The 15781-nt window shown below is 39.0% G+C and overlaps 1 protein-coding gene across 1 annotated transcript in view; it reads left to right on the top strand.

The window, feature by feature from the left end:
• Nucleotides 1-224: 224 nt before the first annotated feature.
• Nucleotides 225-15781, top strand: part of bbs4 (Bardet-Biedl syndrome 4) — a 33238-nt gene continuing 17681 nt past the window's right edge. Inside the window, 6 exon segments of the mRNA NM_001077466.2 lie at nucleotides 225-278; nucleotides 2060-2111; nucleotides 4169-4248; nucleotides 4357-4420; nucleotides 14511-14622; nucleotides 15455-15527. Of these exon segments, the coding sequence (NP_001070934.2) occupies nucleotides 255-278; nucleotides 2060-2111; nucleotides 4169-4248; nucleotides 4357-4420; nucleotides 14511-14622; nucleotides 15455-15527 (405 nt within the window). The 5' untranslated portion in view covers nucleotides 225-254.

The raw sequence follows: 15781 nt of genomic DNA on the forward strand, positions 1-15781 counted from the left end.
TCCATCTATCGCACGCCAGATTTATTTATATTCAGAACTTTATACAAAGACTAACCGAGGCGAATAGTATAAGATTATTGATCTTGTTTCAGATAAAGCTGTGCAAGATACACAAAGAAATTACTTAAAGCTATTTCCAAAAACTCGTTTGCAAATGATAAACAACAAAGTTATTTAAGTCACGTGGTCACAAACGTCGCCGTGTTTCTATAGTAACTGAAGCGTCCGCCGGAAGTGAAGAAGAGAGAAGCGCGATGGCTGACGACGCTATGAGAACGGTGAGAAATGATGGATGTTTCTGTCTGAATGGAAAACTGTTCATATTAAATACGTTTAATGTGACCAAATGTTGACTTGGTGTCGGTTTACGATCATCTGTAAGCGGTATTCGTCGTCATTTCGGTGCTCGTCATATTCAAGTTAAATCTGCAGAGAGAAAACAACTGACAGACGGAAGATTTACCGGGGTTTCGCTGTGTATCATTATTATAACACGTTTGCCTCAAAACAGCATAGTTTAGATTTACAAAAACACATGTTTTAGGATATGTATTGCGTTTTGGCGTTTTTTATGCATGAATGGGAATTACATTTCCCCCTTATTACGTGTGCTGTAATGCAAGTATTGTTATATAAATAGTATGTCAGATAAGATCATCAAGAGTTCTTTTAACATTAAGTGTATCCTGTCCTATATAACAGGGATCACCAAACTTGAGGTCTGTTGTCCTGCAGATTTTAGCTCCAACCCTAATCAAACACACCTGAACAAGCTAATCAAGGTCTTACTAGGTGTACTTGAAACACCTGCAGGTGTGTTGGGGCAAGTTGGGGATAAACTCTGCAGGGCACCGGACCTCGAGGATCAAGATTGGTGACCCTGCTATATAGTCTATTACAGGGGTGGCCAACCCTGTTCCTGGAGAGCCACCTTCCTGCAGATTTCAGTTGCTACCCATATCAAACACACCTGAACCAATTAATTAGGACCTGAACACCACGTGATAATTACAGGCAGGTGTGTTTGATATGGGTTGCAACTGAAATCTGCTGGAAGGTGGCTCTCCAGGAACAGGGTTGGCCACCCCTGGTCTATTAAATTCACAAAAAAAGATATACAACAGTAATTTCTACTTTAAATAGAAATATATACATATTTCACCAGAAAAGACTGAAAATAGCTTGACATATTACATTCTTTTGACATAGCATAAAATATTAAATGCATTATTAGCAGTCAAAGTGCATTTAAAGAGGAAATTCTAATTGCATAAATATTGTGTGAGAAAAGATGATCAAGAGTTATTTTGATGGACAATGAAATAATAAATGCTTTATTGTCAGTCAAAGTGTATTAATTACAACAATGAGATATACAACAGTGATTTCTGCTTTAAATAATAAAAAAATATATATAAATCAACCAATATAAACATTATTGTAAGAGCAAAATCGAATTATAAATATTATGTGAGAAAAAATGATTTTTTTTGACATACAATGAAATATTAAATGCATTATTAGCAGTCAAATGCATTAAATTCACAGCAATAAGGTATACAAGTGATTTCTGCTTTATATATTTAAAAATATATAGAAATTAACCAATATGAACACATTATTGTTAGAGGAAAAAAATATATTTTATTTATTTATTTATTTTTTAATAATCAAGAGTTCTTTTGATATGCAATGAAATATTAAATGCATTATTAGCAGTCAAAGTGTATTAAATACACAGCAATAAGACATACAACAGTGGTTTTTGCTTTAAATAATAAAAAATGCATAGAAATCAACCAATATAAACATTATTTTAAGGGGGAAATCTAGTTATATAAATATTATGTGAGAAAAAAATGATCTAGAGTTATTTTGATGGACAATAAAATATTAAATGCATAATTAGCCGTCAACGTGTATTAAATATACAGCAAAAAGCTATACAACATGTATAAGAACACTTTATATTTGAATGTGTATGATTATAAACACTGACATCTGATTTTCAGCACACATGACTGTATTGGCATGTTTTAGCTTTATTTTCTGTGTTTAGGATGTTCAGCTGCCGGTGGCCACCGAGCTCAAGAAACCTCGTCTGAAGAAAGGTCAGAATCTCAATCAATAAACAACTTATAAATCATTTTAACATTAGAGACTAATGCACAAGAAAACAGAACCATCACTAGTTTTGTAAGCTTCTCCTCCCTTCGTCCTCTTGGTGGCGCTGTTTGCCTATATTTCCCTCATTTGCTTAGTGAAGAGGATTATGGCTCAGAGGGAAAAGTCTGTCCAGGAATAGAACGGATTGGGATGAGATTTTGCCAGGGGGCTTGTAAGCAAGGGTAGAAAGATGCAGACGCTTCATGTAACAGCATATGGGTTGCTTTTGTTCTGGGGCCTGCTGGATTCAGGACGGGGCCTCCCACAGCGAGAGGAGCCCGCTGCGGCTCTCACTGCAATCCCGCCTGCCCTGTTTCCAAAATAGAAGATTTCCTGCAGATTTTCAAGTGCAGCCTTTGATATGTGCATTTGCACGATTAGAGTTAATGTCCTACGCCAGATCAAACAGCTTTTATTCTGAATTAGGCTCATCTTTAATCTCTGACCTAAAAAAAGTTGTTTTATTTAGTTATTTTAAAACGCTGCTATGCCACATCCTAAAATGTTCCAGCGTCCTTGCATTACATATGAAATGGTGAAACTAGTCTGCTAGTAAGAGAAACTATTGTTTTACAGATAATTTTCATAGTTATTTCTTGCAGTTCTGAATATATATAAATATATATCTATAGTGACATTTTATATTTCTCAGAATTTGAAGTGATTTTCTTTCTGTCTATCTGTCTGTCTGTCTCTTTGTCCATCCATCCATCCATCCATCAATCAATCCATCCATCCATCCATCCATTTGTCTGTCTCTTTGTTTATCCATTCATTTATCTATCTATCCATCTAACTCTTTGTCTGTACATCCATCCATCCTTGTCCATCCATCCAACTATCCATCTCTGTATATCAATCCATTCATCCATGTTTATCCATCCATCCATCCATCCATCCATCCATCCATCCATCCATCTATTTGTTTGTCCATCCATCCCTCCATCCATCTCTTTGTTCATCCATCCATCCGTTCGTCCATCTCTTTGTATATCCATCGGTTCATCCATCTGTCCGTCTGTCTCTGTCCATCAATCCATCCATCCATCCGTCCATCCATCATCTATCTGTTTGACCATCCATCTATCCATCCATCTATCTATCTCTTTGTTTATCCGTTCATCCATCCATCCATCTATCCATCTAACTCTTTGTCCTTCCATCCATCCATTTTTGTCCATTCGTCCAACCATCCATCTCTTTGTCCATCCATCCATGTTTATCCATCCATCCATCCATGTTTATCCATCCATCCATCCATGTTTATCCATCCATCCATCCATCCATCCATCCATCCATCCATCCATGTTTATCCATCCATCCATCCATCCATGTTTATCCATCCATCCATCCATCCATCCATGTTTATCCATCCATCCATCCATGTTTATCCAGCCATCCATCATCCATGTTTATCCAGCCATCCATCCATCATCCATGTTTATCCAGCCATCCATCCATCCATCCATGTTTATCCAGCCATCCATCCATCCATCCATCCATGTTTATCCAGCCATCCATCCATCCATCCATCCATGTTTATCCATCCATCCATGTTTATCCGACCATCCATGTTTATCCGACCATCCATGTTTATCCGACCATCCATGTTTATCCATCCATTCATCTATGTTTATTCATCCATCCTCCATCTCTGTCCATCCATCCATCCATCCGTCTGTCCATCTCTTTGTATATCCATCCATCCATCCATCCATCCATCCATCCATCCATCCATCCATCCATCCATCCATCCATCCATCCATCCATCCATCCATCCATCCATCCATCCATCCATCCATCCATCCATCCATCCATCCATCCATCCAATTAGCTTCCATACAAACAAAACGGAAACATTAGGATCATTTACAATGTTCATAAAGACTTCAAATATGATTTAGGAGACTCTGTTGTGCATCACTCTACATTGTTATATGTTCATATATAGATCTACTATATAAAGTATATAATATTTTTAAAGTATATATTTTATCTGCAGCTCCTGAGCTTCCCATCCTGGAGAAAAGAAACTGGCTCATACATCTGCATTATATCCGCAAGGATTATGAGACCTGCAAGGTAAACACAGAAAATCCAACAATTAGTGTATAAATTCTATAAAATACTCCTAATAATAATAATGATAAATAATAATAATAATAGCTGCTTTGTTTCCTCTGATTTCAGGCTATTGTTAAAGAACAGCTGCATGAAACTCAAGGCATGTGTGAATATGCTGTGTATGTGCAAGGTGAGTGTAAAATACAACAATGAACTTGTAACCCGGATAACCCAGGTTACTAGTTGTTAGTACACAGCAATAGAAAAAATAGAAATACCCTTATAAATATGAGAAAAAACACTGGCAGAATACTCGATTAAATAATATACATTAAAATTATTTATTTATATAAATAATTTATAAAAGAGTATTATACAGCATTCAAGGGAGTAGTGCTTTAGAATGACATCATCGTGCCTTACACTTTAGCAGCAGATCAGCTTTCCAAACAATAACAAATCTCGCTTGTCTGTTAGTTTGTGTTTACTGTTGCTATGGTGATTCAGTGTTTGCAAGGGAGTGAGAGAAGATTGAGAGAAAAAGCGTCATTTGTATATGAGAGTGAAATCTGCACACGAGTGCCACCTGGAGTTTTCCTGGGTTTTCGCTTTGATTTTGAGTGATTTCCTTGGCTGGGTTTTTTGTGTGTGTCGAAGCATCTGTGATGAGTCCCTAATTCACGTTGGACTCGAGGAGAAACTTACGGCGAGCCACCCACGGAACCGACTCTCCTGTTAGAATGTGTGTTTGTGCCACCAGACTGGTAGGAGAGTTCTTTTGATTGTTTGGAGAAACGAGACTCGGACTCATCGCGACCTTCCGGTTTTCCTTCTTACTTTTCCTAAAATCCTCAACGGAAAACCTTTACTGGAACTGAGCTAAGAGAATCAACAGTTCTCTTTCACGAAATCCTTGGTATTGAACTGTGAACGGCAACCGGTGGAACGAATCATCTGAAAGCGAAACAAATCCTTTGGACAGCAAAACGAATCTTTTGAGTAGCGAACGATTCATTTGAACAGAGTTTTGATTCTTTGAACAGTGAGGTGATTCATTTTAACAGAGTAGCGATCTTTTGAACAGGGAGGTGATTCATTTGAACCGTGTATTGATTCTTTAAACAGAGAGGTGATTTATTTGAGCACATTAATGATTTATTGAGTTAAAAGTGTGAATATTGAATTATAGCCTGCATTTGAGTAGAGTTGGTATATTTATTATTGATTTATTTCTTTATTTTCTTTTATTTATTACATTTGAGAATACAGAGTATTTTTTATCACAAATTTATTGCCTTCTTTACTTTGTTTTATACAAAGGGTAACACAGTGTTGTAGCTTTCTAAGATTTTTATTTTCATTTTGTACAAGTGTTTGAAATTTCTCAACTGTCTTGATCACAACTTTGTTTTAACTGTATATTGACTTCACGTTCATCTGTGTAAAGAAAAAAAGAGAAAATTATTTACTTTTTATTATTATTATTTATAATCGAACCTATATATACATAAATACTTATGCTTATTGGATAGAAATTCACAAACTCATAACATATTTCTAATTATATAAACTATATTGAAGGAAAAAACTGACTGTGTCTGATTATTCACTCACCTGCTGTGCTGCTTTTCTCTCTCCAGTAGCCGTTCTTTCTCTTCTGACCAATTGGCCCACATTGAAAAATACGCTATCGCGACAAATCAATCGTACTTGCTACAATCTTGGCGAGCCAGCCAGGAGCGAGAAAGCAGCAGCTTTTGAGGTGAATAATTATTGAAATACGCATATATAGTGAAAATATAACATTACAATGGATGTCATAGAACGAGAAGACGTTAAAATAGAAAATGCAGTGATTATTAGTGGTTTAACCCTAACTGAAACAGATGAAGTCGTAGAATCCTACCTTTTGAGATTTGGTTCTATACGGCAAAACTTTCTGATTGATGATCCGCAGTCTGTATTTCATCATAATGCAGTTGTTGAGTTTTCACACAACTCCGCCATTTGCAACATTGAGCCTCAATTGCCTTTGACTATCGTAAGCCCTACTGATATGAGCGTTATATTCCGCATACACAAATTGAGTACTGCTTACAGCACCGCCACATCTAGCGACACAGCAAAGCAACTGAAGTCACTAGAGGATAAAAATGTAGAATCCCAACAAGATATCATTAAGCAAAATTCAATGAAAATGAATGGAGTGACACATTTGGATGATGCATCACACAGAGAAGATTGTGGACTTGAAAATTTAAAATCCAGCACAAAAGTCTTGACAAGTGTAACTAACACCCCTCAGCGAACTGGAAGTTTCAAGCCATCTGCTCTAAAAATTGATAATAACAACCCAGCCAAGGTGAACATCAGTACTACATCGCCCCATAGTTTAACAGAAGCCAATTCTGTATCTGTGAGAATTCCTATATCCTCTATGCACCCCCCTGACATTCAGAGAGTAATTATGGAACATGTTGTGAAGATGAGTGAAACAGTGCCCCAACACAGTGCTTCTTTCCGCTTAAAAGCCTTTTCTGGACGGATGCCTCGTCCAGGTAATGAGCCTGACTTCGACACATGGCGGACAAGCGTTGACTATTTGTTGAATGAGTTATCCCTTTCTGAGTCACATAAAATGCAAAAAATTCTAGACAGCCTGTTACCGCCTGCTTCAGATGTCATTAAGCATGTGAGCCCCAATGCTCCAGCATCAGAGTGTCTGAGGTTACTAGAGTCTGTTTACGGTTCAGTGGAAGATGGAGATGAATTATTAGCAAAGTTCATAAACACTCTGCAGGATCCTGGTGAAAAATCATCTGCCTATCTTCATAGATTGTATGTGCTCTTGTGCACTACCATTAGGCGTGGAGGGATTGCGGAGAGTGAACGAGACCGTTATCTCCTGAAACAGTTCTGCCGTGGCTGTTGGGACAATGCCTTGATAGTTGAATTGCAGCTAGAGAGAATAAAAGCTGATCCACTCTCGTTTGCTGAGTTAGCAGTACTCTTAAGAACAGCTGAGGAGAAGAAAACTTCAAAAGAAGAGAGAATGAGAAAGCATCTTGGTTTGGGCAGACCCTCACCAACCCCACTCAAATTAAGAACAATAACTCACCAACAGTCTGCTCACTTTAATAACTCACTTGAAGTGGATGCAACTAATATTCCAGCATTTGACAATCCAAAACAGAAAGTCTCTAAACAGAAAAGTAAAACCCAGTGTCCTGAAACATCTGAAGCTGATGCTTTGAAAAAGGAGATTATGGCTCTCCAAAGCCAAATCACTGCCATTAAAACAGCAGCTGACCAGGAAGCAAGGGAGAGAACTGAGGCAAGTGAGCTTCAGCAACTAAAAGGACAGATAGCAGAGCTTAAAGTCCAACTTGCCACTTCTGGAGCACAGAGAAAGCAGTTTCAGAAATCCCCTCAACAGAGTAATAATCCTAGTGATTTTGGTGTCAGTCGAGAGAGAAATGAAAGGCAAAAAAACACTGAATTAAGAACCAATCGACCCAGACCATGGTATTGCTTTCGCTGTGGAGATGATGGTCATCTTGCCATTTACTGTGAAAATGCACCAAACCCATTAAGAGTTGAAGAAAAGAGACAAAAATTAAGAGAGAAACAAGCTGAGTGGGATCTTAGAAATGGAGGAGCCACAGTGCCTTTAAACTAAAATCAGTCTCTATCGCAGGGCGGATGGGGACTGAGAGAAAACAAAGCCCAAATAATCAACAGTCACTTAATAAGCATACAGATACCAGGAACTCCTTAAAGTTACCAGCCGGACTAGTGGGAATGAAGTGTACTGCTAGAGTCAAAATTGAAGAAAAGGAAGTGAACTGCTTGCTAGACACAGGGTCTCAAGTCACAACAGTCCCCATGTCTTTCTACAACCGCTACCTGTCACGACATCCTATGCAGCCATTGAATCATCTGTTGGAGGTTGAAGGGGCAAACGGCCAAGCTGTTCCTTACCTTGGATATGTTGAACTGACTCTAAAGTTTCCACAAGAGTTTTTAGGAACTGAGGCCGAAGTTCCAACATTGGCCCTAGTTGTCCCAGACCTAACACAAACACCCCAAATCCTTATTGGCACTAACACCCTAGATGTCTTATATGCTGGTCATGCTCAAACAGTCAAGCCCAGAGTTATGTCACGTTATCAAGGGTATCAAGCTGTGATAAGAGTTCTAGAAGCAAGACTGCAGCAGGCTGGTGTGAATGTCCTGGGCCAAGTGAAAGTAAAAGGAGACATGCCTGAAGTGATAGCAGCTGGAAGTACTGTAGTTCTTAATGGATGCGTCAAAGTTATTGGGCCACTCTCAGAGACTTGTGTTACAATTGAACCCTCAGTATCGTCATCTTTGCCTGGTGGATTACTTGTGGCAAGCAGTTTGCATTCTCTACCTGCAAAACGCAATGTCCAAATACCAATAGTGCTAAGAAATGAGACACAAATTGATTTAATTATCCCTCCAAAAGCAGTATTGGCCGAAGTACATGCTGTACAAAGTGTGATTGAGGGAAGAAAACCAGTAAATGCTTCTGTGAGCAAAGTTACAAATCCTGCACAAAATAGAATCATCCCTGACTTTGGTGACTCTCCGTTATCAAATGATTGGAAGGAAAAGATAACTGATCTTGTAAACTCCATGCAGGATGTATTTGCACTTCATGACTTGGATTATGGCCACACAAACAAAGTAAAACACCATATCCATCTCAGTGATAGCACCCCATTCAAGCAGCGTGCTCGGCCTATCCATCCCCAGGATGTCGATGCTGTAAGACGGCATCTTAAAGAACTCCTTGATGCAAACATCATCAGAGAATCTGAATCGTCTTTTGCTTCTCCAATTGTAGTAGTAAGAAAGAAAAACAATGATGTACGCCTCTGCATTGACTTCAGAAAGTTAAACTCGCAAACTGTAAAAGATGCATATGCCCTGCCTAATTTGGAGGAAGCCTTTTCTGTTCTATCTGGCTCCAAATGGTTTTCAGTTCTCGACTTAAAATCAGGCTTTTATCAAATTGAGATGGAAGAGGCTGATAAATCAAAGACTGCATTCGTCTGTCCTTTAGGATTCTATGAATTTAACAGAATGCCTCAAGGCGTCACTAATGCACCAAGTACATTTCAGAGGCTGATGGAGCGATGCATGGGTGATCTTAACAGAAAAGACGTCCTAGTTTTCATAGACGACCTTATTGTCTTTTCCAAGACATTAGAAGAGCACAAAGCCAAACTCTTGCAAGTCCTGACACGACTAAAAGAATACGGATTAAAGCTTTCTCCCAAGAAGTGCAAGTTTTTCCAAACATCAGTCCAGTACTTAGGCCACATAGTCTCTCAGAATGGTGTTGAAACAGATCCAACCAAAATTGAAGCTCTCAAAACCTGGCCAAGACCTAAAAACCTTAAAGAACTGAAATCTTTTCTTGGATTTGCAGGATACTACAGAAGGTTCGTTCAAGACTTCTCAAAAATCACAAGACCCCTTAATGACCTTACTATTGGATATCCCCCACTGCAGAAAAATCAGAAACGAAACCCCACAAAAAGTACACCTTACCTGGATCCTAAAGAACAGTTTGGAGAGCGATGGAACCAGGATTGTCAGTGGGCATTTAACACAATCATAGAGAAGTTGACCTCTGCTCCAGTCCTAGGATACGCAGATCCTAGACTCCCCTATGTGTTGACCACTGATGCCAGCACTGTTGGACTTGGAGCAGCTCTTTATCAAGAGCAGGAAGGTCGAATGAGGGTGATTGCCTTTGCAAGTAGGGGACTAACTAAAAGTGAAGCAAAGTACCCCGCTCACAAATTAGAGTTCCTTGCACTCAAGTGGGCAGTCACAGCCAAATTCAGTGACTATCTGTATGGAGGAGAGTTCACTGTGATTACAGACAGCAACCCACTCACCTACATATTAACATCTGCAAAACTCGATGCAACCAGTTACAGATGGCTGTCCAGCCTGTCAACATTCAATTTTAAGATCCAGTATCGTGCAGGCAAAAGAAATCTAGATGCAGATGGACTCTCAAGACGGCCCCATGATGAACAGATTGATGATTTCGCCTCTCAGAAAGAACGTGAAAGAATCAAACAATTCACTCTCCATCACTTAGCTGAGACAGAACAACAAGTTATCTTGCCCGATGCAGTAAAAGCCCTCTGTGAACGACACCAAGTATATCAGAGCTGTGGTGATTCTAACCTACCGTATTCTCAACTTACTGTGGTAGAATCACTGTCCCAAAGTGTTGATGCAGTACCCCAAGAATTCCAGCAGGAGGCAGGAGGCCTTCCAGTTCTTCCCCAAATGTCAGAGGAAGAATTAAAAGAATGTCAAAGAACTGATCCAGTGCTTGAAAAAGTAATTAGGCACCTTAATTCTGGAAAGAAACCTCATGGGAAAGTAGAGCCTGCAGAAGTAGCTTTGTGGCTAAGAGAGTGGGACCGCTTTGAGTTCAAGAATGGAATCTTATTTAGAAAGAGACAGGACCCAAGAGGCGTATTGTATCAGTTGGCCTTGCCCAAAAAGCTCAGAGGAAATGTATTAAAAAATCTGCACAATGACATGGGGCATCTCGGAATTGAAAGGACTTTGGACCTGGCTAGAGCCCGTTTTTACTGGCCAAAAATGGCAATAACTGTGGAAGAGAAAGTAAAGACCTGTGAGCGATGTGTAAAACGAAAGACCCCTCCTGAGCGGGCTGCACCCCTGGTGAATATCACAACCAGCAGACCCCTTGAACTAGTCTGCATAGACTACTTGTCACTAGAGCCTGATCGAAGCAACACTAAAGACATCCTTGTAATTACTGATCATTTCACCAAGTATGCTGTTGCAGTGCCTACTAGAAACCAGAAAGCTGAAACTGTGGCCAAATGCTTATGGGACAACTTTTTCATCCATTACGGGTTTCCTGAAAGAATTCTGAGTGATCAGGGGCCCGACTTTGAGTCAAGAATAATCAAAGAACTGTGTGGCATAGCAGGAATACAAAAAGTAAGAACTACGCCTTACCATCCCAGAGGCAACCCTGTAGAACGTTTCAACAGAACATTGCTCCAAATGTTAGGGACCCTGGAGGACAAACAAAAGACCTATTGGAAAGACTTTGTTAAACCATTAGTCCATGCTTACAATTGCACTCGTAATGACACAACAGGATTCTCACCTTACGAGCTGATGTTTGGGAGACAGCCTCGGCTGCCAGTAGACATAGCATTTGGTTTACCTGCTACTGGGTCATCCCCATCTCATTCCATTTATGTGAGAAATCTGAAAGATCGCTTAGAGGAAAGCTATAGAATAGCTACTGAGAATGCCTCAAAATTAGCAAGAAGGAACAAGAAACGATTTGATGAGCGAGTAGTCACCTCATTCCTTGAGGTTGGAGATCGTGTTCTAGTACGGAATGTCAAGCTAAGAGGAAAGCATAAATTGGCTGATAAGTGGGAGAAAGAAATCTATGTTGTGTTAAAGAAGGCGGGAGACTTACCTGTTTATACTGTTAGTCCAGAAGGCAGCGATGGCCCACTTCGCACACTGCATCGAGACTTGCTGCTGCCCTGTGGATTCTTACAAGAAAGCATGCCTGAGCCAGTAAAACCTAAACCACCCTGCAGACCTAGAACTCGAGCAAACACTAGTGCAAGAGAACCTGATACTATGACTGAGAGTTCTGACTCTGAGGATGATTCAATGGATCACTACTCACGTAGACACTTACCAAAAGTAGAGAGCAGAATCCTCTTCAATCCAAGACATGTTGAGCCTTCAAGAGACAGGCCGATTGCAGAACTTTCTAGTAAAACAAGAGTCGTGAAAAGTAAAATCAATGACTGTCCTGCAATAGAGATACCACAAGAGAACTTAGCTTACTTACCTGAAGATGAAAACTGTCCAATGAGTGAACCTGAAAGAGGGAACACACCTGTAATGGATTCTGTTAGACCAGATATGTTGAGAAACGTACCTGTAGTAAATGATCAAGAACTATTGGAACAGAGAGATGAACTGGAAATATTGAGTGAAATAGATGATGAAACTGATCAGAGAAATATTCACAGTGGCCAGGCAGTGATCGACCAGGTTGAAAGAAATACATTGAGACGTTCGCAAAGACGCCGTGAGCCACCACAAAGGCTACAGTACTCTCAATTAGGGAATCCTCTTTCTCTGGTTATACAATCCTTACTACAAGGTCTCAGTACAGCAGTCACTGCATCTTTAGAGGAGTCTGATTGCCCCAGAGAAGCCTCTCTTTTAATGCAGAAAATGTTCCCTTCTGCTGCCGTTACGCAGCCTAAAAGATGCAGAGGGACCTGCATAGATTCCAGGCGGGGAGAATGTAACCCGGATAACCCAGGTTACTAGTTGTTAGTACACAGCAATAGAAAAAATAGAAATACCCTTATAAATATGAGAAAAAACACTGGCAGAATACTCGATTAAATAATATACATTAAAATTATTTATTTATATAAATAATTTATAAAAGAGTATTATACAGCATTCAAGGGAGTAGTGCTTTAGAATGACATCATCGTGCCTTACACTTTAGCAGCAGATCAGCTTTCCAAACAATAACAAATCTCGCTTGTCTGTTAGTTTGTGTTTACTGTTGCTATGGTGATTCAGTGTTTGCAAGGGAGTGAGAGAAGATTGAGAGAAAAAGCGTCATTTGTATATGAGAGTGAAATCTGCACACGAGTGCCACCTGGAGTTTTCCTGGGTTTTCGCTTTGATTTTGAGTGATTTCCTTGGCTGGGTTTTTTGTGTGTGTCGAAGCATCTGTGATGAGTCCCTAATTCACGTTGGACTCGAGGAGAAACTTACGGCGAGCCACCCACGGAACCGACTCTCCTGTTAGAATGTGTGTTTGTGCCACCAGACTGGTAGGAGAGTTCTTTTGATTGTTTGGAGAAACGAGACTCGGACTCATCGCGACCTTCCGGTTTTCCTTCTTACTTTTCCTAAAATCCTCAACGGAAAACCTTTACTGGAACTGAGCTAAGAGAATCAACAGTTCTCTTTCACGAAATCCTTGGTATTGAACTGTGAACGGCAACCGGTGGAACGAATCATCTGAAAGCGAAACAAATCCTTTGGACAGCAAAACGAATCTTTTGAGTAGCGAACGATTCATTTGAACAGAGTTTTGATTCTTTGAACAGTGAGGTGATTCATTTTAACAGAGTAGCGATCTTTTGAACAGGGAGGTGATTCATTTGAACCGTGTATTGATTCTTTAAACAGAGAGGTGATTTATTTGAGCACATTAATGATTTATTGAGTTAAAAGTGTGAATATTGAATTATAGCCTGCATTTGAGTAGAGTTGGTATATTTATTATTGATTTATTTCTTTATTTTCTTTTATTTATTACATTTGAGAATACAGAGTATTTTTTATCACAAATTTATTGCCTTCTTTACTTTGTTTTATACAAAGGGTAACACAGTGTTGTAGCTTTCTAAGATTTTTATTTTCATTTTGTACAAGTGTTTGAAATTTCTCAACTGTCTTGATCACAACTTTGTTTTAACTGTATATTGACTTCACGTTCATCTGTGTAAAGAAAAAAAGAGAAAATTATTTACTTTTTATTATTATTATTTATAATCGAACCTATATATACATAAATACTTATGCTTATTGGATAGAAATTCACAAACTCATAACATATTTCTAATTATATAAACTATATTGAAGGAAAAAACTGACTGTGTCTGATTATTCACTCACCTGCTGTGCTGCTTTTCTCTCTCCAGTAGCCGTTCTTTCTCTTCTGACCAATTGGCCCACATTGAAAAATACGCTATCGCGACAAATCAATCGTACTTGCTACAATCTACTTGAATATAGTCACTGTTCCTGTATAAAAGTGTAATGCAGCTTTTATCATAGAATGTAAAACGTGTCCTGTTCAATTTTCTTCTGAGCAATATTCTCATTGCTTAAGCAATAAAATGTATTTATTTAACACAAAAATGAATAAACATGTAAAATTGCTAACTAGTTATATGTAATGTATATATTTCGTGTTTTCTAAATAATGTTTTATTGTGATGATAACCAAATTAAATATGCAATATATTGAATTAATATGTTGAATAATGGTATACGGTTTCATATACTAATTTAAAACTTTAGCATGCTTTACAGTAGTGATCTTTTTCACACAGTCGATGTGTTTCTCATGGTGAATGACTTTGTGTTTGCGTGCTTGCATGTTTGTGTTTGTGTGTGCGCAGCTCTGATCATGCGGTTAGAAGGGAAGATTCAGGAGTCTCTGGAGTTGTTTCAGAGTTGTGCCATCATTAACCCCACAAGCTCAGACAACCTCAAACAAGTGGCCCGATCGCTGTAAGCACCAGTTAAACACACACTCACACACACACACAAATGTTTACAGGGACTCTCTATAGGTGTAATGTATAATATACTGTATCATTCATTCATTTTCCTTCGGCTTAGTCTCTTATTTCTCAGGGGTCGCCACAGCGGAATGAACTGTCAATTATTCCAGCATATTTTTTACGCAGCGAATGCTCTTCCAGTCCAACGCACCACTGGGAAACACCCTTACACACTCATATACACACACACACACACACACACACACACATACACTACGGCCAATTAAGTTAATCCAATTCACCTATAGCGCATGTGTTTGGACTGTGGGGGAAACCGGAGCACCTGGAGGAAGCCCACACCAACACGGGGAGAACATGCAAACTCCACACAGAAATGCCAACTGACCCAGCTGGGACTCGAACCATCCATATCTGACACTTAGCTACAACAAGCAAGTGGGGGAGTCATCGAGATCTACCTGAGCTCAAACTCCCCTCTCGCCTTGCAACGGGAGGGAGCCCAGGGCTCGAGGATCTTATAAGCTCAGGGCTCTCTCCCGGGACAGCACGTCAAACTAGCTTTCAATCATCAGCTAAGTGTGAACTCTTGAAAGCATTTTGAGTTACAATGACATCAAGCATGTTCTCATAGACCACCATAATAGAGTACAACTATGTCATTATATAAAAAACTGTCCTTGTATACCACCAAAACCAGTAAACACGCACATGCACAAATACACATGTCATTTATAATCACATTTGAATCTGTATCTATATGAATGTGTCTGTTTAAACCAAGTTTATGATGAGATGTGTGGTTTTTTTTGACTGTTTAGTTTCCTGTTAGGGAAGCACAAAGCTGCCATTGAGGTTTATAATGAAGCTGCACGTCTCAATCAGAAAGACTGGGTAAGTACATTTTTGATTCGATAAATGTTTTAATTCACCCAAAAGTGAAGATACTTTCATTATTTCATTACTCGTGTTGTTCCAGACTATTATTACAATTATTCATTTATTTAAGTTTGAGTTTAGGATATTTATTTATATATTTTTTTTATGAGGTTAGGGGCATGGGAGGTAGGTTTTAATCATTTTCTTAAGTATTTGGGGGGGAGGGAGATCAAATTTGAAGTTAAAATTAGAATTTTACATTTTTATTT

Source organism: Danio rerio, chromosome 25 (genome assembly GCF_049306965.1).
Source record: "Danio rerio strain Tuebingen ecotype United States chromosome 25, GRCz12tu, whole genome shotgun sequence".
Lineage (NCBI taxonomy): Eukaryota > Metazoa > Chordata > Actinopteri > Cypriniformes > Danionidae > Danio > Danio rerio.